The following is a 22,343-nucleotide window of genomic DNA, read 5'->3' on the forward strand; positions in this document are numbered from 1 at the left end:
AGGGAACCAAAAACATCTTCATAGTAAAAACAATATATACTATATATATATATATATATATATATATATAACTGAACCATTTAAAGTCATTAAGCCCTTCATTACACTACCTCTGAATGAAATTCAGTCATACAAAGTTATAAATCAACCTTGAATATAACCTTTTTTCACATGAAAAACATCCTTTACAAAAACTGCTTCAATAAACCTTTTTACTATATATAATCCCCTCTCTGATTTATATTGCTGTGAAAACATCAACACATTTCTCCTTCCAACCACGGCATGTACTCAAGTTTCTCACCAAAAACAACAGTGTACAAGATCAGCCTGTATTTGAACACATCACGATAACATAATAATAATTTCCCTTTGCTCAATACTTATTTTTACTGAATAAAACAGGAATGTATCATAATGTAACTTAATGCCATCTCCATTAGCTGTTAGTTCAGGCCACTAGCTGCTAACAGCTAACGTTAATGAGATCTCCTCCTGCAGGTTTTAGCATGAATTTGTTTTATCTTTATTGTCAGGAAAAAAAAACCCTGATCAAGATGAGTTTACCGCAACCTTTCCCCCAAAGGTGTCCAAGAGAGGATCTCTGTTTGTCTCAAATATGTTTACTGTTGTCCCAGGGACGATGGTAGCACGTTAGTCCCAAGCCCTAATTTTTAGCTGCGCAAAATTGATGACCCAACAGAAAAACATCTACCACTGCCATTGGTGAATGCCATCTTATTTGCTTATAGGTCTATGACAGTCAACAATGCGAGTATCAGCCGATAACTATTTTCGGCTGATAAATCGGTGCATCCGTAAAGAGACATTCCTGTCCCAAGACCTTGATAGCCAGCACAGGTGTTTGCTTGCAGTTCCAACTAAAGCTGTAAAACCTTTTTCATTCTCAAGTGCCTGAACATTGAATGACGAGACAAGCTCCACTCCAATCATTCTTGGGCCATCAATAGGTAATTAATTAGGAGAAGGAACAATGGCCCAGAAATTTAAAGCTGGAACTCAGTGCCTATGGTTGAAGTGCAGGTAAACTTTGTATGTAGCCAGTCAAAAAAAAAAAAGGGACCAATGTCAGTCCAGATAAAGGTTTCTCATAATGTTTGCACATTGTTAATTTGTCTAGTCCACTTGTTTTTGATAGAAATATCCTCACAAATTCATTCTGCCCAAGGTACACCTCAAGGCACACCTGTATTTATATCTGTGCACTATAACATGTGTTAACATTCTTAGCAAGACGTAAGACAATAAATATAAGAAAAAATAAGACAGGTAGCTTTCGTTATACTGTCTCTTTTCTTGTGGTGCTACAGTAGGTGTCTTTGCTGGTGATTTATTGTAATTTGCTCCGTACAATAAAGCAATCCATTGTCCCATGCACGGCTTTCTCTTTTTAAATGGTATCATCCCTCACACTGGCTGCCAATCAGGGTTTTGATGTGTCACACACTAATAATTCCCACGCACAAACGGTGACAAATAGGTTCCCCATGACGTTTTCTAAATTTAAATTAAATTAAATTACATTTTGTTGCTAGAGTTTGCCTCTTTATGAGGAACTGTATGCAACCAACATACTGATACAGTCGATAAAAAATTAATTCAAAGCTTTTTGCATAGGCGCAGTTGAAAATTGCAATAATAATGTGTGGTTATCACAGAATCCCATGGCGCGCCATTTGTGAACCACTGCTCTACATTATATTGTTGTGCTCTGTGAACAAAGAGGCCTGACAAAAGGAAAAACTGAGTGATTGCTGCTCTTATTGGCGTTGACTGTTGGCACTTTGTAAAAAGTAGTACAGTAGGAGTTCCTATCCATTCATGGAACATAATTTGAGTCAAACTGCATTCCCTCTTCAGAAGAGAAATAGAAGTCTACACGAGCAAATGTTGTATTTACTACATAACAATACCAGAATACTTTTCTTAAGTGTTAGTCATTCCAATCAGAAGAAGAAAATAATAAAAAGAAAACCAATCATGGGAATAAAGAAATATAATTTATAATTTGTACCGTGCATATGTGCAATCAATAATCAGATTTTTCTTTTGTCAGTAGTCACAGTGTAACCATAAAAACATTTTTAATTGCTAATTAACTTTCAAGTCTAGGGATAATAAGTATATGCAGGAAAGTTGCCAAATTATTCTTGTTGTTACCAATAAGTTTTCCAGCTCTGTCGGATGCTGTAAAATTCAGGTGGTTTCAAGTGCGGATTTTGTTTACAGTGTACCTGCAAGTAGTGTGGTAGATATCAACATCCACCCACACAGCAGCACCTGTTAGCTGTGTTCAGCTCAGCATCTAACTGTACAGCCTGAATCGTATCACTGCTGGCATTGCCATTGAGCTCACCTGCTGTTCAGTGATTGGAAACAGCTCACACTGTAGCCACAGGGTGATGCTGAAGCTGTCTTACTGACCCTAACACATGCTCTATACATAGACACACATAAACACACAGCAGCTTGATCATTTTAGTTTGGGGATTTTCATACTTTATACATTTTATGCTGTGTTTTATATTTTTTTTTTAACCTAGAAATGTTTTTCCCACTCTTTGTTTTATCTTGTAAGGTGATGCTGCCGGGGATGTTTTTCAGCTCTGAGAAAGACTGCAGAGAGAAAAACAAAATAGAGCAAGCAAAATGTTTGAACAGAGCTTTAATAATCTCTAAAAATAGGTTTAAATGTTTTTTAGAGTGGGCAGAAAAGAGGCAAAATTAGAACAGAAAATGTTTTTGGAAAGAGACACAGCTTCCATTCATGTCTTTACGTCGTTACATCACGCTTATGGTTCTCTGGTGTCTGAAGTCTGTGGTGCCAAGTTGCTTTTGTCTGGCAGGACCAGGGTGGCAATTTACCTAAGAAGCTTTATCTGACTTTAATGGCGCCTGATAAAGATGTCTGTGGTGTTTGACAGCTGCCGCTGCCTTTGACAGACTCTGCACTGTGGTAATTAACCCCACTTAGCAATCCGTCTTGTTTTCTCTTTCTTTCTGTATCTCCCTCACTTTATTGCTCTTTCTCTCCCCCACACAGCAAGCACTGAAGGAGAACCTGAGGCTGAGGGAGTCCGAGGAGAAACAGAGGAGAGCCCGGGCGGCGAAGGAGAAGGCTGAACGCGAAAAGCAGGAGAGACAGCAGAAGAAGAGGAGGTTGCTGGAAGTCAATGCAGGTAGAGAACATTCAGTCTGCTTTGCCCGTCAACTCGTGCATCACCGAGGCGTTCTCAGGGAGCTGGGTGCTAATCAATCTGGGGTCAAGTGGTGTAAGAGATGATTCAAAGACAATGACTCTCATTTATCAAGCAAACTCTCATCTTAATGGATTAGAGGAGACACCTATTTTCTCACAATGCAGTATTTATCTCTTAAAAAATTGAAACCCACATCTCCACAGAAATCATTATGATTGATGGACAAGTAGTTAAGTGTTGCTGGGAATAATATGAACACAAAATTACCAGTTGTGTGGTGTTGAAAGAGAACGTTAAAAAAGCCTTTTTTTGAATAATGTCACTCAGTCCATGTCCACCCTGCTGATATAATAGTCTCAACTTTTATTATTTCTGACTAATCAATCCATCAAATGTAGTTTCCCAGTTATGGAAAGCATACAATATCAAACCAGGCATGCACTAACTGAACTGTAACACACAGTCGTGTTAGTGTGTCATATGAAGGCAATATTCACCTTGTCTTGCATTGTGTTGATTAATGGATACTTCAACAAGGCAAGGCTCTTGACATGTAGCATTGTGCACATTGCAATGTTGGAATTCAAAGGTAATATTGTGATCATTGATTGGTTTTTGTATCTAAGTATAGTACTATACCTCTTGCTTGAACTTTCCAGGAGGGTCAGAGATTAGAACAGCTCTTGTCAGGGTTTCAGTGTGTTGTTACAAGGCACTTGTCTCGGAAAGATGATTGCTGAAATTACCCTTAACAAATGTCAGCTGGTTGAAGAAAAGTCCCTGTGACCACAATTCAACTAGTGTGTTCCTCTTACTCTCCTCACACATCATAAAGGGTGATGGCTGAATCCACAGTCACATCTAATGTTCATAAGTTTCAACATTGCGTGTTGACAAGCACGAGTCTTGAACTAGGACACAAGCAAAAGGTTTGGTGTTTGGTTGTCCTAAAAATGAAGCCAAATACTGTGCGAAGAATTATCTGCCTACAGTAAAAATCAGCTGGCTTGTGCAAAAACTTAAGAACTGTACCACTTTTTCAATTACTCTTTTTACCTTAATCCATTGAGTTTAAAAATATGTTAGTCACAAAATGTAGAGAGGAGAGCAGTCATTTTCCAAGTTAGGACATTTAAAGAAGATACCAGGAACCCCAGGAGCCCGTTTCAACCAAACGCTTTCAGTATGGTACCTTCGGAACCAAGAGTAACCCTTCAGACATGGTACCTAGACCCTAGCATTTCCACCGCAAATATGTGGGCGGGGTTGTCACTCACTGCTCCGTCTAGCACTCACTATTTTTCCTCATGTCTGGTGACACAGAGGGAAGTCTGCACCTTGTTTATCATCCACAGAACAGGGTTGCACGCTGACATTTTCAGCACAAAATAGAACAGGCTGCAGTGAGAGTCTTTCTTGATGGGATATTTAAAAATAGCAGGTTTGTGCATTTAGTCCTTCTCAGGCAAGCTCAGGGGTTTATTGTTGCCAGAGCCCACAGGAATGACGCTCTGCGAAGCTTCCTTTTCTTCGATTAAGGATTGATCACATAATCTGGTCGAAATTAATATAAACTCTTGAAGATCCACTCATTACTAAAAGTGTGTGTTTGGGTTGGGTCGGTATGAGAAACAAAAAAAAAACGGACAGGTTTTTGTGAAAAACTGCATCAAGTCGGTAATACCGGATTTTCGCCACCTGGGGGCGCAATTGACTCATTTAAAATAATAAATGAGCATAGGACAACAGAGTGACATTAACACGTTGTTTCTTTTATTCCTTACAAATAAATTTTGCAGCTAACTCAATCAGTGCAAACAAGAGTGGCCTCCTTCGTCTGGCTCAAAGCCAAAGTGTTGCCATAGTGGCGCATTCTTTGATTTCTTTGAGACTAAATTGTCCGCCATTATCGACTCCCCAGGCTACAGTAGAGGCCTCGGTGCATGCGCACTCACACCCCCTAGCTCAGTCCCCGCCCCACCCCCACCCCCCTCTCTCTCCTGCTCGCTGTGCGCTTGGCGAAGAGGCAGACACAGGTGCTCACAGACTCGGGCGTACTATAAGCGGAGTCGAGCGCATTTCCGAGTTGTAGTTTCCTGTAAAAATGTCCGTGAAAAATCCCTGTGATGTGAAAAATACATGCCGAGCAGTCTTGTGTGACACTGGTGCACGGAGCGGAGTCCACACGGTCGTGCTTTGTGCGCACAGGGCTTGCGGGTGTCCGCTTTTACCGGGCGGACCTCCGAAAAAAGAAAAAAAAACGATCCAAGACGGAGTACCAAACCGAATTGTTATTACCGAGAACCGACCCAACCCTAGTGTGTGTCATACAGTGGTGGAAAAAAGTTTTCGGACATCCCATGCATTTGTGAAATATTGCATTAAGAATCACTCTTAGGTCTGCAAGTGCAATTTCTTTTAGTACAGTCACAGCCAAAATACTAAATAAATCCTAAAAAAGCCATTAAAAACTTAAAATTGATTGGTTCCATAAAAATACATAAGAAATTTTGAGTATTGGGTCATTTTGGTACCAGTGATGAAGGTCGTTCTTTTTATTAAAAGACACAATTTTTGTTGCCAAGCTTCGTGTCTACATAAAGCCAGCACATTTGAAAGTTCTTCAGACACAAAAATGGCTAAAACAAGGAACCTAACGCAGGAAACACGCCTGAAGATAAAGATTCTCAGCCAGGAAGGGTACAGCTGCCGCCAGATAGACAGGAAGTGCAGATGCAGTCCTTCAGCAGTTGGATACACTCTGCAGAAATACAGACGAACCAACAGCTTGGAAGACAAACCAAGATCTGGGCGTCCAAGGGTTTCTTCAGCAAGAAATGACCGCATCCTGATCCGCATGTGCAGGCAAAACCGCCGAATGACATCACAGGAGCTTCAGCAGCAGTGGCCAAACCAAACTGGTGTCCAGTGTTCCACCCGCACTGTACGTGGCCGACTTTTAGATCATGGCTTAAGGTCCTACAAGGCTATCAAGAAGCCCCTGATCAATGAGAGACAGAGGTTAGCCCAGCATCGTTGGGCCCAGGCACACAAGAACTGGACAGCCAGGAATTGGAAGAAGATTTTGTGGTCAGATGAGTCCAGTTTCCAGCTTTATCTTCCTCCTACTAATGTGAGGGTACGCAGAAGGCCAGGCGAAGCATTATCTCCAGCATGTACAGTACCTACTGTCAAGCATGGTGGAGGCAGTATCATGGTTTGGGGATGCATGAGTGCTGCTCGTGTTGGTCATCTCACTGTCTGTGATGGCACATTGAACTCTACCAAGTATTGTACCATTGTCGAAACCCACATGCTCCCTTCTGCGTGTGCACTGTTCACTCAATGTAAAAAACTGGATGTTTCAACAAGATAATGCCCCTTGCCACACATCCAAGGCCAGTAGAACTTGGCTGCAGGAGCACAGTATCCAGGTCTTAGAGTGGCCAGCTCAATCCCCGGACATGAGCCCCATTGAAAATCTGTGGTGGATTATCAAAAGGTCTGTTTCAAAGCATAAATCAAAGAATTTAGAAGAATTAAAAGCAGTAATTCAAGAAGAATGGGACAAGATTACCCCTCAACAGTGTGAAAGGCTCGTGGGGAACATGCCAGCCAGGATTAGAGCTCTACTACGTGCCAATGGCAGGACTACTAAATATTAATTTGATGATGTGATGGTTTATTTATTTTTTGTTCAGTTTTGAACACATTCTCTGTTATTTGTTGACTTTGATGCCGACAATGTTGAGAACTGACATATTGAAACTGTCAAGAATTTAGTTTTGTTAGTTTTTCTTGTAAACAATAAACAAAAAAATATAATTTGTATTTGTTTGTATCTGTCTAATGCAGCCACACCTTTTGAAACACAAAAAAGATTTTTCCACAAATATTTCATGATAATATTTGAGATTGTGTAAAATTTTAAGGGTGTCCGAAAACTTTTTTCCACCACTGTATAAAAACTAAAGTGATGGTCAAAGTTGTCACATTGAAATTTAAGGTGTGTTGATGGATTCACGTCGTCAACTCATACATTGAGTAACATTACAAGTAAATGTTCCACCTTACAAGTTCTTGACAGTCGGCCCAGTGAATTAAGTTATTGTTGTCGCTGACTCCAGCTACTGCAAGAGGCAGCAAAACATCCTTTCATTTTATAGTTGCAGTCTACTAATAAAACTCTCCACAGTATGAACAATGGTTACATGAGCCTCAAATCCAGCCACAACTCAGCCCTGAGCAGAGTGACCGTCCACTATTGACCAATCAACGGACTGCAGTGTTCACAGCTCCACCTTTTGGTACCAGATCTGCGTGCTAGGTACTCCAACAGAGGGGGGAACCAAAATTGGGGAGGATTAGGTACAGCTCCAATGGTACCATCCACAACTTTTCACAGTGGAAACGGGAAAAAAAGCATACCAAACTGAACTGTACTGCGGGGCATAAAATGTCTCAAAATATTTCAAGTCAAATCCAGACCAACATTAGCCCAAAGTTGCAAAGTCCCTTCATTCATTTGAATGATTGAATGAGGGGCAGCGGTTGTGCACAGAAGAGTCCGGCAAAAAACTGTAGGGTCGTCCGGCAGAAACGTTGAACCAGTTTTTTTGTGAACCGCAATCCAACAAGACACTGCTGTGCACAATCAGTCACATGCAAGCACACATTCCTGGTAGATTACTTTGTAAAGTGACGTGTTTCTGTTATTTAACTTTCAATAGTTGTGACAAAAGATAGAATAATATTCACTGTGATTACTTTAAACAGCTGTAAAAGCCGTTCTTATATAAACAGTTTGCATATCTGTGACTCAAACCCTGATGTGTAGCCCTTTTTCTCTACAGCACTTTATAGTTCTACCCAGAAACTAGTGAGCACCAATACCTTTGTTTAGGTAACACAGCTCACTCTGTTACCACATGTTCATATTTATTGCCTGGCCCTGAGAAGAAGTGCAAATGTTTTCAGGCTTTATGATCAATATGTTGCTTACTGATAAGAATATGACAGGTTTCAGAGTTGGACTAGCAAACCTCTGCTTTTGCTTTGAAAATGTGGTATTTTTATTTAATCAAAAACATGTTGTTGAGTCTTCTTTGATGTTCCCCTGCGCTGGATAAATAATTTACTGATCACATCCTATACTGATAGATGGAGCTATGATTTCAACTTTGCCTGTGTGTCAGGCCATATGTGCTTTTGTGCAAGGTGTTCTTAACTCATGCTTGCATATTGTCAGTAGATGTTTGGGGATTTTATGTAAAAGTATTGTTTTTTCAAACACTGTCCACTGCTGTGGCCCTGAGGCATAATGTAGCTAGAATGGGAAGTCTATTCACCGAGCAGGTTCAGAGATAGCTATGAAGAAAGCAATGTCTACCTTATGCCAAAGCATCTGGTTCCAACTGCCAGTTGTTGGTTTTTGTTTTTTGTTTTTTTTTGTTCTGTTTTGTTTTGTTTTTTTCCTTCCCCTTTGGAGCACGGCTGATGCCATAAACTTGTTCAACAGTGCAGCCTCCAGACTCATTTCCGCTGCCAAAGCCAAGGCTGGCAGAGCAGTTGAGCTTGGCAGCCCCGGCCCTGCACCAGCATCTATAGCTAACGTGACCATGCCAGCCACTGTAGAACTCCTGTAGACGTTAGAGTGCACGGAGAGAACTGCACCAGTACTGCACAATCCAGGCCAAAGTACTGCTGTGGGCTGACGATCTATAGCCAAACTAAGGCCCCTCTTGGCTTAAACAGAATACAAATGTCTCCATTTGCCACAGAGGGCCTGAAGTTTTACAGTTCTGCGCTCATCCAAACGAAGGGTCCTGTCCAGTCGAAATTATGAGCAGCATTCTGGTGGATAAGTTATGTGCTGTGTGTTCGTCCAGCAGTGTGTGTGAGCTGTATCTCACCCTCTGCCATGCTGTGGTTATCCAAAAAAAATAACCGGCAACTGGGTTGAAACCAAAAAAAAAGACTCCCAGTAGACCAGTGTTGTATGTGTTATGTTTATATTAGGGAGGATTGGTAGTGTCCATTGATTGACAGTGAATGCTTTGCAGATGTAGGCTCAAGGCTGTATTGTACCATAAATTCAGGCTAAAATGTTGTATTTGAAATATGACAGAATATCTTCAGTGAGTTTAGTTCCCTATTTGTCTGCTTTTTCATATTTAAGCTATAAACAAAATGTGCAATGCCTTTAAATACATATTTACCCTATAGTCTGAAATTGGCCATCTTAACTAAACATGTCTGCTGTGAAACCACACATGAGCACAAGAGCACCAATCCCCAGCATGAAGCATGTTGGTGGCTGCATCACGCTGTGGAGATGCTTATCACAGAAAGTCCTGGAAGGCTTGTGAGGGTAGAGAGTGAAATGAAGGCAGCAGAATGGAGAGAAATACTCACAACAAATCCAAGCCAAGTTCTTGATATGAACTGCAACGTAGGGACCAAATCAGAGTGGCCAAATCAGAATCTAGACCACAATTGACCCTCCGCAAAGTTAAAATTATAGGCTTGCATAGGACAGCTACGATGCAGGGTCCGACAACTATACATTAAATGTTAAGTTACTAAGTAAGCATTTCTACACTACTATAGCTACTGAAGGTAAACCAAATAGATACACATGCTGCTTTTGCTGTGTGTGATTAAAGCTCTACCCTGCTTTACAGTGTTGGACAGTGTTGCTCTCAGTCATTGGTTGCACCTTAACTTTATTGTCCTCTGTCGATCGCAGGTGATGTGGTGGTTCACTTTTAAATGTTCTGTAGCCTCTAGCTTCTACCTTTAACTTTTGAACCTGTTTTTGCCGCTGAGTCAGTCTGACATCCCGAAAATCCTTCAGACACATACAGCTGACCCCTCTTTCTGCCTCTATCTGAAATTGCTTTTTTCCTCCCCAGAAATTACATAAGATTTCGTCAGGTAGTGGAGTTAGTGACAGTGGGCTCCATGCTCGCATCGACAGCTTGATGGACCATCATAAAGGGGCGGTGCTTAGCAAAGGGTCAATTAAATGAAAATTTTAGATGCCATGAAACTAAACAGAGCCTGAGCAGTTTTCTAAGGAAGAATGGGGTAAACTTGCAGAGTCCAAATGACAACCACATAAACTAACCACATAGACTCAAAGCAGCAATTGCTGCATATTCTAGATATTAGGTTAAAGTGAATTAATATTCCAATAACTTCATTTGTATTGCACAGTTCATACAGCAAGCGTAACTCAAAGTTCTTCACATAATAAAATGTGAAAATACACATGAAACAGTGAGAGATCGAGTAAATAAGATTGAAATACATAATCACACACTCACACAGACACATATTCACACACATACACATAAAAAATATGAATTAGGTTTGATACCAATTAAATGAATAAAACTACATAAATGCAGGTCTAAAAAGATAAGGTTTTAAGATTTCGATTGAAGCTGTCTACTGAACCAGAGAGTCTGACATCCTCTGGAAGGCTGTTTCAGAAACAAGGGCCAACGACACACAACACAGCATCACCGTACCTTTTGGTTCTTCTCTGGGGGATATTTAGTAGACCAGAGTTAGAGGATCTTAAGGCTCTGAAGGAAATGTACTTGACCAACATATCAGATAAATAGTCAGGAGACAGTCCATTGAGAGACTTAAAAACTTAAAGCAAAATTTTAAACAGGATTCTCAAATGAAGCCAATGAACAACCTTCAAAACTGGATGAATTTGGGGTTTGTATTTGTACTTAAAGGAGCAGTGTGTAAGATTTAGAGAGATTTAATGGTGTCTGGTGATGAGAATTGCAGCTTGCAACCAACTGAAACTTCTCCCGGTTAGAATTCCTTAATTATTCATTGTTCAGGAGGTTTTTACCGGGAGCCAAATTATCCGCAGAGGTCTCTTCCTCTTGGACCAGGTGATTAAAACACAGAATAAAGCAATTTAATGTGACAAATCTGTGTTTCTTCGACACTGTTAAGCATGTCGGAGACAGGCTACAAGCCCAGCACCTGCTAATGTGTGCTCGATTTTTTCTCTGATAACTTAAGATCCAGACGTTGAGGGGTGTTTTTTATCGGGACAGGAATTATCCGCAGAGGTCTCTTCGTCTCCAAAACAAATAAACCCGGTAATTTGAACTGGTAAAAACACTGAATAAAGCAGTTTCACTTGTCACAGAGGGGCTGCCAATTATGGTGATCAATTCAAAAGTGCCTGTCTGTCTGTTTTGGACTGCGTAGAAACGTGATGGACTCCATAAACCAGGACCCGCTTCCTATGTAGATATAAACGTCTCATTCTAAGATAAGGAAAATACAGTGATTCTTGTTATCAGGTAATTATACACTAAAGAAAACATACTTATTATATTATATCCCATTTCTGCCAGTATTTCCCCCTCAGTCCTACACACTGGACCTTTAATTTTATTTTAAAGTTTATCAGTGCCACAGAAAAATGATTACAGTACATCCACTTTGTTCAGTGTTGAAAACCAAGAAATGAGACTTAAACACCTTTTATTTGCACTGTATATTTGTGTCCTTTCCTGAATTTTAATGACTTGCTTGTTTGGTCTGCAGCTCGGTCAGATTGACAGCTTGGACTTATTTCCCCCATGCGTGTGTGTCGAGTTGTGTTTCACTGCAAACTTTCCATTTCAGAAAAGTAGTTCAGAAATAAGAAAATCTTAAGAATAAACTTCAGCCAAATTTTGTCAGAAAGGCTTATACAAATATGCCTAGAGCTTGAAATTTATTTAGATACGCTCAAATTAAGATAAAGCTAAAGGCAAACTCAGTGACATCCCCAAGAAGTGATGTTTCTGGCAATGTACGACAGTCGCGCGCACGCATACACATAAATACACACAGATTGTTGGGATGAAATGAATATGTGATAGAGATTTGGCATTGTGCTGCCAACCCAGGACAGGATTTACTCACTCTCTCTCCCTCACACTCTCTCACTCTGTCTGTCTCTCAGCCTATTTATTAACTAAAGAGCTTTCTCTTTGTTTGTCAGCGAGGATTGTCCTCAATGGAGATTTTCTATGTAATCATCTGATTATCCATCAATTCCCTAAAAACCCCCAGAGAGGCTCCATAGCCACATTATGCTGAAGGGCACGGCAATGACAGACAGGGGAAGGAAGGTGGGGGGGGGGGGGGGGGGGTTCCTGGAGGAAATGATCAAAATGGATTTTAGCTTCGTTACTTGCTACAGGTATCTGCATTTAGTTTGGTTTTAGCTTTGCCTACTTATGCATTCCAGAAATGTGAGCTTCTCCCGGTTTCCGTCTCATTTCTCTCGGTCTCTTTTACCTGCCACAGACCGGGCTTCTACCTACACGATAATGTGCAGCCCTGCTTTCGTCATCTGCACTGTGCGTTCTGGCAGTCTGAGAGAGGGAGAGCATCAGCTTGCATACATTTGCATAGAGCCCTATGGAGATTGAAATTCAGATTGAATAGGTGTTTTTTCCCCTCCTCCTCTAGCTGTGCCTGGCTTGTGTATGACAAATCTGTTGCATTAACTCCCAGGGTAGGCCGGGAGCGGGAATGTTTGTGGAGCGACAAATTACACATCAGAGCTTTATTTAACATTCCCTACATGGCTACAAGCGATGAACTATTAAGACGTCAAATAGAAGAACAGCTAGAGATGCAGCCCTGCATGCAAAGATGCTAAAAGCATAGGAGGGGCATAAGGAAGAGAGAGCGGGAGAGACAGAGAGATCTTTCTGTGAAGCTTGTATGCGACACTGCATGTTCTCATGAGGCAGTTCTTAGATACTATAGACACTAATGCCTTTTGTATCATGCCTTAGTTTTATGGTGGTGCCCACAAAGTTGGTTAAATTTGACCAGTGTGTTTGATACTTCTTGCACTTGTGTCTGCTAAAAAAAAACCTGTGGACGGTGGGATGGTTCTCTGTGTTTCAAACAAGTAGGCTAACAACGCCCTAATGCTCACTGCATGCTGGTCTGTTGTGTTCCCTGAGGTGTGAGTGTGTTGGACCCAACGCAAAGCCAGTTATTGTTAAAACACTTGAGGGGATCAAAAACATGTTTGCTCTGGCCTCTGTCTTGTGAAAGGTACAAATCAGTCTGTTGAACCTTGTTTATGAGTCTGTTTCTGTTGAACCCAGCTGTGTTGGTATAGAGCTGCAGTACATCAGTGCTGCACAGGGTGTTGGAAAAAAAGCATGTTATCGCTGCTAGTTGGGAGTGCAAGCCAGACTGTTGGCGCAGGGTGGGTGCAGTTGCTTTTCAAAGTATTTTTTGTAATGTTTTTATATAGTAATTTGCTTTTCTGTATTTTTGTGTCTGGAGCCCGGAAATTTAACTGCATTTACATTTTTTGATCACAAGTATTCAGAATGAAGTTTATTTGAAAGATTACGTCAGTTATATGAAACTGAATCCAAATAAACTCCCTTATTGATTTGATTTTTGATCTGATTTATTTATTTTGAACGTTAAAGACCCCAATATATTGTATACATCATCATATCAATAAATCATGAACAGACTTACGATGACAAACATGAATTAACTTTTACAAATACAAAAATACGAATAGAGCACCAACAACAGTATCACCCTGAGTGTGCTTTACATTCCCTCTAATCATTTCCAAAACTTGTGAAGATACTGTCTTTGTACCTCTTTTTAAACTGTCTCATATCTTGATTTCTCCACCGTGCATTCCACAAAATCACCCCACAAATTGATATACACATACTTTTTTAAAATGGTGCCATTATCTATTTCTTATACTAAATAGCCAGAATGTTTGTAGTCGGCTACTATTTTTATAGAGATTCACAAAAGCCAATTCCTGCCTCTTTCAGCAGTCACAGTAGACTGATCATGTTTTCTTGGACTGGCAGATTACTATTATTTTTTTAACCCCTCCTTGACAGTGTCATTTGCTCATCATTATTCCGATTCGGATTTGAAATCCATCTCACCCAGGCTTTGTACAACCAGAACATCCTGCGACAGAGCATGGAAACTGTAAATGGTAAAATTTCAATATGACTGCCTTTGACACATTGCTGAAATGCACTGATTCCCTGCATTTTCTGCTCATGACATCTTAATACAAAGCAATATCTTCTTATGACCCCCCATCGTAGTGTAGTGTATCCCCATAAATTGTGATTTTCACAGACTGACTGACTTTGAATAATTTTTAGAGGCCTGAAGGTGTAAAACTCACAAAGAATAAGGCAGACATTGAAAGAAGTCCAAAGAATTCTGTGTAGTGGAATACTGTTTTTACCCTTTCCCCAGTATCATCTTACAGCCCCTGTGTGAGTCCTGATCCCCAGGTGGTGAACTGCCTAGTTAGATTACAGTCAACGTTAGTCATTGCTTTTTAAAAGAGTAATCTATTTCTGCACTTAATTACTCCCAGTGGTAAATAGTTTGTTACACTCTTTGTTTCGTTCCTTTTTCATCACTGCACAACATCGTCTGAGATACATTGTCACATAATTGCAGGTTAACAATAATATAAACCTTACATAAGCCCCCGTATCAGCACGAAACAAGGATCAGGAGAATCAAGACAGCACTGGCAGTAGACTATAACTGCCTTGAAATGAAACTATATTAATACATAAAAAAATATATAAAAGACGTTGGCCTTCCTAACACCACACAGTACAAATATTAATGGCCTCGAAATAATACATCAATAGGCCTAAATGAAATGATATCAGAGACTGGCCTTCCTAACACTGTTACATGATGATTAAGGGAAAAAACACGTTCAAATGGCGTATTATTTGGACAGCATGTAATCAGCCAAATGCAAACAAACTCCCTTGAGTTGCTTGCTTACGAGTCTATGCTTAGTAACCGACTAGCCCAGCTTATTCTGTGTGTTTATCACTGAAGCAGACAGTGGTTATATGGCGTGAGGGAGAGATCCTCAAATTGTTTGTCAGACATCCTGTTCCCTCCTCTGAGTCAGAGCGGAGACTACCTAGGCTGAAGAACGTCTCCATAAGCACACTGGATGGCATAACTCTTGTCGGCATGTTTGAATAAGTCCCCGCCTGTTATGCCGGAAATTGAAGAATTAATGTAATTCAATTAATGACTAGTTAATGACTAGATGATTACTAACTGTAAATGACTACTGAATTGAGAACTACTGTAATTTAGAATTGACAAATGTAATTTTACACCCAATGTTGCCAGGGAGTTTTAATTTTATGGCGTTTCTCTGTGAATGTGTGGATTTATCAGAGGTGACTGTGCTCCTTGACTAAGGTGTCAGTTGTTAACACATTTTTTTTAACCTTTATTTAACCAGAAAAATCTCAGACAGACAGACAACATAGAACAAAAATACAGAATAAGAATGTAAAGCTGTAAAACAAGCATTATAAAACCACACATGTAAGACCACATGTATGTTGATATTTACTAGAGATAAACAATAAAAATGCAAAAATGGCAACTACACATGAATACAAAGAGCAGCTACGACACACTGTGACATTGGCATGTAGAAGATTGTGTACAAAAATCCTCCAACGGTGCTTTGAAACGGCCGAGAGGCACCCTTCTACAGAAGATTCCACATAGAAGGAGCTCCATATGTAAATGAGCATTTATGTAAACTTATACCTGCAGCAGCAAAGACTCAGATTGTTTATTTTTCAATTCAACAGTTGCATGGATGACCAGTGACCTGTTGCAATATTCATCAGCTGGTTATGATGCGCACCTATAATTTATGCACCCCGTTTCATCATCCGCTGAATGGCTCGGCTACTTGGTGCCCGAAGTATCGGCAAAGTGGAACAGAGGGTATTCAATAGCGAGAGAGGGGCCTGACTGGCCTTATTGCACCATTTGTCTTCTAAGTGTCCAAGGGAACACAGTGGTCGGTCTGCATTCATTGTACTCAGGCATGTCATTTTCTCCTCTTAGCTTTTCCATCCAAGCCCAATTGACCCTATTTCTTGCCTTGCTCTGGCCCACCTCTGCTGAACACTGCTACAACCAAGTCGTTGTCCTGATGATAAGTGCCACATCCTGTTGAGTGAAGTGGCGAGAGGCATCAGTCCAGGTCTGAATAGAGGGCAGACATCGACACACACACAGGCTGCATGTCCAGACAATGGAAAACGCCAGTCTGAACAGGCTCTGATTAAATAGATGGTGATTGAAGTTTCACTACAGACACGAGGATAACTACAGCCTTTTTCCCCAGAGGTGGAGGTTAAGCTTTGTCTTGATTCTTCTCCCAGAGTTTGTTCTTTTGTTTTGTGCTGCAGAGTAAACACCTTTCTGCTTTTATCTTTCTGTTGATCTGACTTGTACAAGTCTTGTACATCTACATTTGTACACCTAAGCACATATTTACACACATTTGTTTTCTTTTTTTTTCCCAACAAAGAGGACAGCCGAGCTAGATGTGCCACGGTAGAGCTCATTTGGCTCGCGTCCCGCTTTCTTCCACTACTAAAAACGTGGGGTTTGGAGCTTACTGTAGAGCCACAATGAAGTAGATGCAAAACCAAGGTAGACACTCTCATAATGCTTTAAATACACATCACTAAAGATGGACTAGTTTGTGAGAGTGTCTTCTTTCTTTGTTAAAGTTTAAAAAAAAAAGTCTCCATGCACATTGCACACCTGTCATGAGAGCTGTGATCCCAGATGCAGCAGAATAGAAATAGGCAGGCAAATTGTGCACATCAAAGCACCAATCAGTAGCTCTACTGCCAAAGCTGGGATACCACTCTTCACTGTCCCGTTCCTCTCACTAGTCTTTGTTCTCTTGCCACATCCTCCTCAGCACCACCTTTCACAAGCTGAATGACTGTTTCAAACCCATTTCACAGCTACTAGCTTGACTAATATTCCTCTGCCATGTGTTCCTCCTCCATTACTATCCATGTGACATGTCTGTGATCTCTCTCTCTAAGTTTGTGTGCATGTGGGTGTGAGTATATAAATATGTGTTATGATTTTCAGTGTTGGGCTGTCTGAAAGCACCTCTTGTCTACATTCTATAAAGCAGTTTTCTGTCTCGGCCTGTCTGAGTTGCTTCTGATTGATGTGTAAAATTGGACTGTTTTTGCTCCTGTATATTCCTGAGGCGGGAGATCTGAGTGGGTTTCTTTTTCCTCGCCTCCTGAGGCACACAAAGTGTTTCATGTTCTTGTGGGTTGGAGTCAAACGGAGTACTACACATAAAGGCGCACACTGCAGGTTGCAATAGATTGATCTGCTCCCTTTTGCGTGTTTTCTGTGTGCTTCCCGTATTTTTTCCCGTGCACGTGTCTGTGTGTGTTGTGGGGAGTGTGAAGCTCACTGCCTGTGATGAATTGCCACAGCAGTGGAGACAAATTTGGACGTCGAGGAGCGTTGGTTTTGCTCAGAAATTTGTGCTGCCTCTCTGCTCTGCGTAATGATGAAGAACTGGGCACATATCAGCCAGAGGAGGAATGCAGCGAATGAAAAAAAAAAAAGAAAAGCAAAACAAATGCACACATAGAAGCAGGCAGGCAAGGAAGTGGGCCATGATATATCCACCGTATGTGTGTAGTTGTAGTCACAGCTTGGCGTGGGGTTCGGGCACAACCGCAGCCCACCACCCCGGGGACCATCTGCCCTCAATACAGGAGCTTCAGTGGGTTTGCTGTAAAGGGACCATGCACTGTGGAGCTGATTGACAGTTTTTATAGGTTTGCAGAAAACCCACCATGGTGCCACATGGTACTGTGCATGAAAGAAGATGAATTTTTTCAGTTTGCAGGCCCCATGTTGCAGTGTGACTGTAGTGGTTGTAGTTAAGAGCTCATGAAAGAGTCTCAGATTGAAAGAGATGAGGAGAGGAGCTTGTAGGATCTGACAGAGGTGACAAGCTTCAGAGGTTGATCACTGACTGCATTAAAGACCTTTGAAATAGACCAACGCTATCTGTGTCTGTACATATTTTAAACAGATTACACACATGTTCCCAGATGAGGGGGCCTTTGATTTCACTTGAGCACAGGACTGGACATTTTACACAGTTTGTTGTCAAGATTAACCAGTGTTAATCGACAAGGACAATCATGTTCATGTTGGCTTGAAGTGAATACTTGTAGACTTTCACAGCTGAATTATATATATTTTTTTAGAGCATTTACAGTCTGTTCTTTTAGTAATAAACAGATTTTAATTGTGTATCCACAATCTGTGATGCTGGCAATAAACTGGTCTTGGAGCAGTAAACCAAATAAGACAGTATGCTCTGGGCAGAAACACTGGCTATATAATTTTTTCTCATGCCACTGTTTTTGTTTGTTTGTTTTTAAAAGCAGTACATTTTTCTACACCTTGAAATGAGATGACTTCGTTTAGCTATTGATTAAAGCTCAGTATATACTGTAGGGGCTTGTAGACCAGCTTTTGCCCTGCACCAAAACATACTTCAAAACAGGGCTGGGCAATATGGACAAAATTTCATACCTCTGTAATTACAGGCTCACTGGCGATACACAATAAATATCTCGGTATTTTCACGAAATCGGCTACATGTTTTCAGTGTTTATCAGTTTTTTCAGTGTTTGAAAATATGCAGCTGCACGACAGTTACACCTCCAAAACACTAGCCGGCGATGGGATTTCTGTGAAGTGCTGTAAAGTTTGGTTGATTCAAAACACACCTAAAACACACATTTAACATGGCTTAATAGCGACAGTTTCAAACACAAGTACACAAATCGGCTTCACTAATAACTCTTCCTCTACTCATATGAAGCCAGGGAAGACAGCAACATTTAAGAAAGGTAACGTTACAAAATTCCACTTCATTACAGCTCACAGGGTTCACTGACAAAACAACTGTCTCATACTAAACATGTTTTCCAAACAAATACAACATGCTAATGTTATTAGCACAAGCCTATTGCATTTTACATTGTATAAGTTAGCCTAGTGTTCATATGAAGCCAGGATAAATCCCAAAGAATAACTACCGGAAGGATAAATCATACACCATTAAATTTAGAGTAAAAAAAGAGCTCTTGCTTGAAAATATATCTTACATATACTTCAAATATTTTTGTCTCCCTAGTTATAGTTGAAATTTCCCTTTCTTTGGCTACATGCAAAATGTTTAGGTGTGGTTAGGATGTCATTGTACATATAACTATCACTACAAGTACGATCTGTTTTCTATACCTGACTCAAAATTATGTCAGTCAAATTGGTAGCAACAGTCATGAAAGGAACCAACTTAGCCCTTTGAGCTAATGCGTGCTAACGAGGCAAACAATGGATGAAATACTCAATAACAGTTTTTGCCAACACTAGATGTCAAACAAAAGCCACAGACTGTATCATATTTATATGTATAAGTTCCTGTGAGCTGTGAATTCACCACTTCTAAGCCAAAGGCAGAGGATAATGTTATCTCTGAGCCTGACCGGGTCAACACCTCTCTTCCTCTGAAATGTCCCAGAAGTACACTGCACACTGACTGGCAAACAACAACAACAACAACAAAAAAAAAATCACTGCTAGACTTCAAGAATCTCAGAATTTTCATCTTTCAGGGGGCAGCCCTGTGTTCCGACTGAAATAAGATGAATTTACCACGTGATACTGTTATATGAACAGCAAACCAATACTTTGTCTAACCCTGTTTAACAGGTCATAGAAAGGACAGTGCATGGTGCCCCTGATGACCAATGGAAAGTAAAAATAAATAGATAAAGGGCCCATGGCCAAACATAATTGCTTTATTTTTTCCTACTATCAATATCATAGTTAATATTATTATACTGAACATTTTTTACTCCACTTTATCCCTCCACCCCATTTTTATGCATAGAGTTTTGTCAACACCTCTCTGACACTGTCAACAAAAACTTTAAGCTCAACTAAGGGAATATTTATTGCAGAGGCTCCAGATTGCATTAGCTAATAAACTTCAAATTCAGTGTATTTGATTGCAGTATAATCCAACAGTATAATCATATTTGGGAGGCTACACATTTGCACTCTGGGACTCTCTTCTCATAAAAGAGGCCGGACTGTCCGGGGTTACTGTCTGCATCGTTGGCTATTATTAAAGGCTGCCCCAGCTCAACCGTCTGGCAATATAAGCTGAACATGTATTCATTCTACCTGCTTCCAGTTTGTATGGGGATGTTTTGGATTTCAGCTCGACTCTGTTCACCAAAACTGCAAAAATCTGCCTGAATTTTTCTCATGTGTGGTTTAATTTGTGCTTGTGCCCAATTTCACAAAAATAGAGCCCCGTTTGTTGATATGAAGCGTGATGACATTTGGCTCAGTAGATGGTCTGGTATCATCGTATCATCACAGAGTCCTTGCCTTAGTCATTGAATCTGATTTTTATTTCTCTCTGATGTGTATTATTGTTCCAGAGGGAACTGTCCGACAAAATGGAAGGAGTGAGAAAAACACACACAGCCTTAATCACAGCAATGTCCTCGACCCTTTCTCTAAATCAGTGGTGGGACCCAGCAGTCACACTGTGGCTGATGGCACGGCTCGGCCTCTATGAAGCTAATGAACACCTTGTAACAACTTTTCTATCACATAATGAATCACCGTTATACGTGCTTCATACAGAAGACAGTATTTACGTGAACATACAACATATCGATGTATCAGTTTTACTATATGTAGCGGCAAAAATTGTGATTACGTATACTCTGCCATTAGTTTTGCAGTGCCAGGATCAGTGTGTATGCTCAGTGTCCTTAGATTGCATGTCACAGTGACACGGCTGCCTGATTTTGGCAGGATCCTTTGTTCTGTAAAGCAGCACCAGACGTACGGCTCAGTTGGTGACAGCAAACTAAAAATCTAGAGCCCTTGATTTTGCTTGCTGTTGGAAATTCAGGGCCTGGTGCTGACGAAAATTCACATCGGAAGTGCCAGATATTAACAAGGGTACACACGGTGACAGCAAGTGTCAGCATGTTGCTGAACATTTCTGACATTGTATGTAAAGTTCAAGTTTCATCTGCTTGCCTTTGACAGCTGTTGGCCCAATTCAATTACAGTTCTTCTTTACAGAACCACAAATAATAATAAGACACACAAAAGGCAGTTACTTGATGAAAAAGATTTGACATATTGTCTTTTTAAAATACAAAGAATTCCACTGTGCATTTTTAAATAATAACATACAATAAGAGCTGCAGTAAATGCATTTGTGATTTAATCATCGGTCAGTGGTTAAACCTACAACAGAACAATAATGCTGTGTTCACACTGAACGCAAAGTGAATTTTCATGTCCTGTTGTGTGAATATGGCTGCTGGAGTGTTTTTGGAAGCAAACAGCTAACTTGGTTCCCAGTAACGCACAACTGATTGCTGGAATCAAGTGATGTGAACATGGTAAATACGGACGCGCCATGCTCTGAACCAGCCTGAACCAAAATGGCAACCCCCTTTATTATTCTTCATACTGTCACACCATGGCAGCACATTACCGCTCCACTCCTTCCGCTGTTTACTTTTCACAATAGAAGACCAACTCAAGTTACTCAGAGCATTTTGCTAAGACGTAACCCAACTAATAACTCAAATCACAAACATATCATTTCAGAACTTACCATGTACTCCTGTGGCTTCCCTTACTAATTTCCAAACCCTACTTTTTTATTCTGTCTCTGTCCAGTACTAACGTTGAGTGGCAGAGCCCTCGGTGCTCGCAGACGGCGGGCACAAGTTTGCCCTCCTTTCTGATTCTAGCCAGCCTCAGGACGGATGATCTCAACTAAATCTCAGTGCTGATAAGCTTTCACGATACAGCGTCACGCAACAAAGTGCGTCCTCTCGTCACATTTGTGTTGTCTACAGCATGAATTTGAGTCTTTGGATTGACTTTGTATGTTATCTTGATGTGCAAACACACCACACAAATGTTTCTGTCTTTCAAATCGGTGACCAGACCAGCTGAAGTGCACAGGAGGCTCTTTCTTCTTGCTGAAATATGGTCGCATAGATCAGACTTGTGCTACTGTTTGGGATGGCTGCACCCAAAACGAGTGTTTTCATGCTCATGAATTTAAAAAGAAGAACACCCGCACACTGGTTGCCCTTGCCAAAAAAGGTTAAA

The 22,343-nt window shown here is 40.6% G+C and overlaps 1 protein-coding gene across 4 annotated transcripts in view; it reads left to right on the forward strand.

Annotated features, from left to right (window-relative positions):
• Positions 1 to 22,343, forward strand: part of LOC125878988 (protein diaphanous homolog 3-like) — a 242,149-nt gene that overhangs the window by 148,379 nt on the left and 71,427 nt on the right. For all 4 annotated transcript variants that reach the window (XM_049560553.1, XM_049560578.1, XM_049560561.1 and 1 more), the window contains one exon: positions 3,065 to 3,200. In XM_049560553.1, coding sequence (XP_049416510.1) covers positions 3,065 to 3,200 — 136 coding nt within the window. The remainder of the gene's footprint in view (positions 1 to 3,064; positions 3,201 to 22,343) is intronic.

This window comes from Epinephelus fuscoguttatus, linkage group LG2, assembly GCF_011397635.1.
Source record: "Epinephelus fuscoguttatus linkage group LG2, E.fuscoguttatus.final_Chr_v1".
NCBI lineage: Eukaryota > Metazoa > Chordata > Actinopteri > Perciformes > Serranidae > Epinephelus > Epinephelus fuscoguttatus.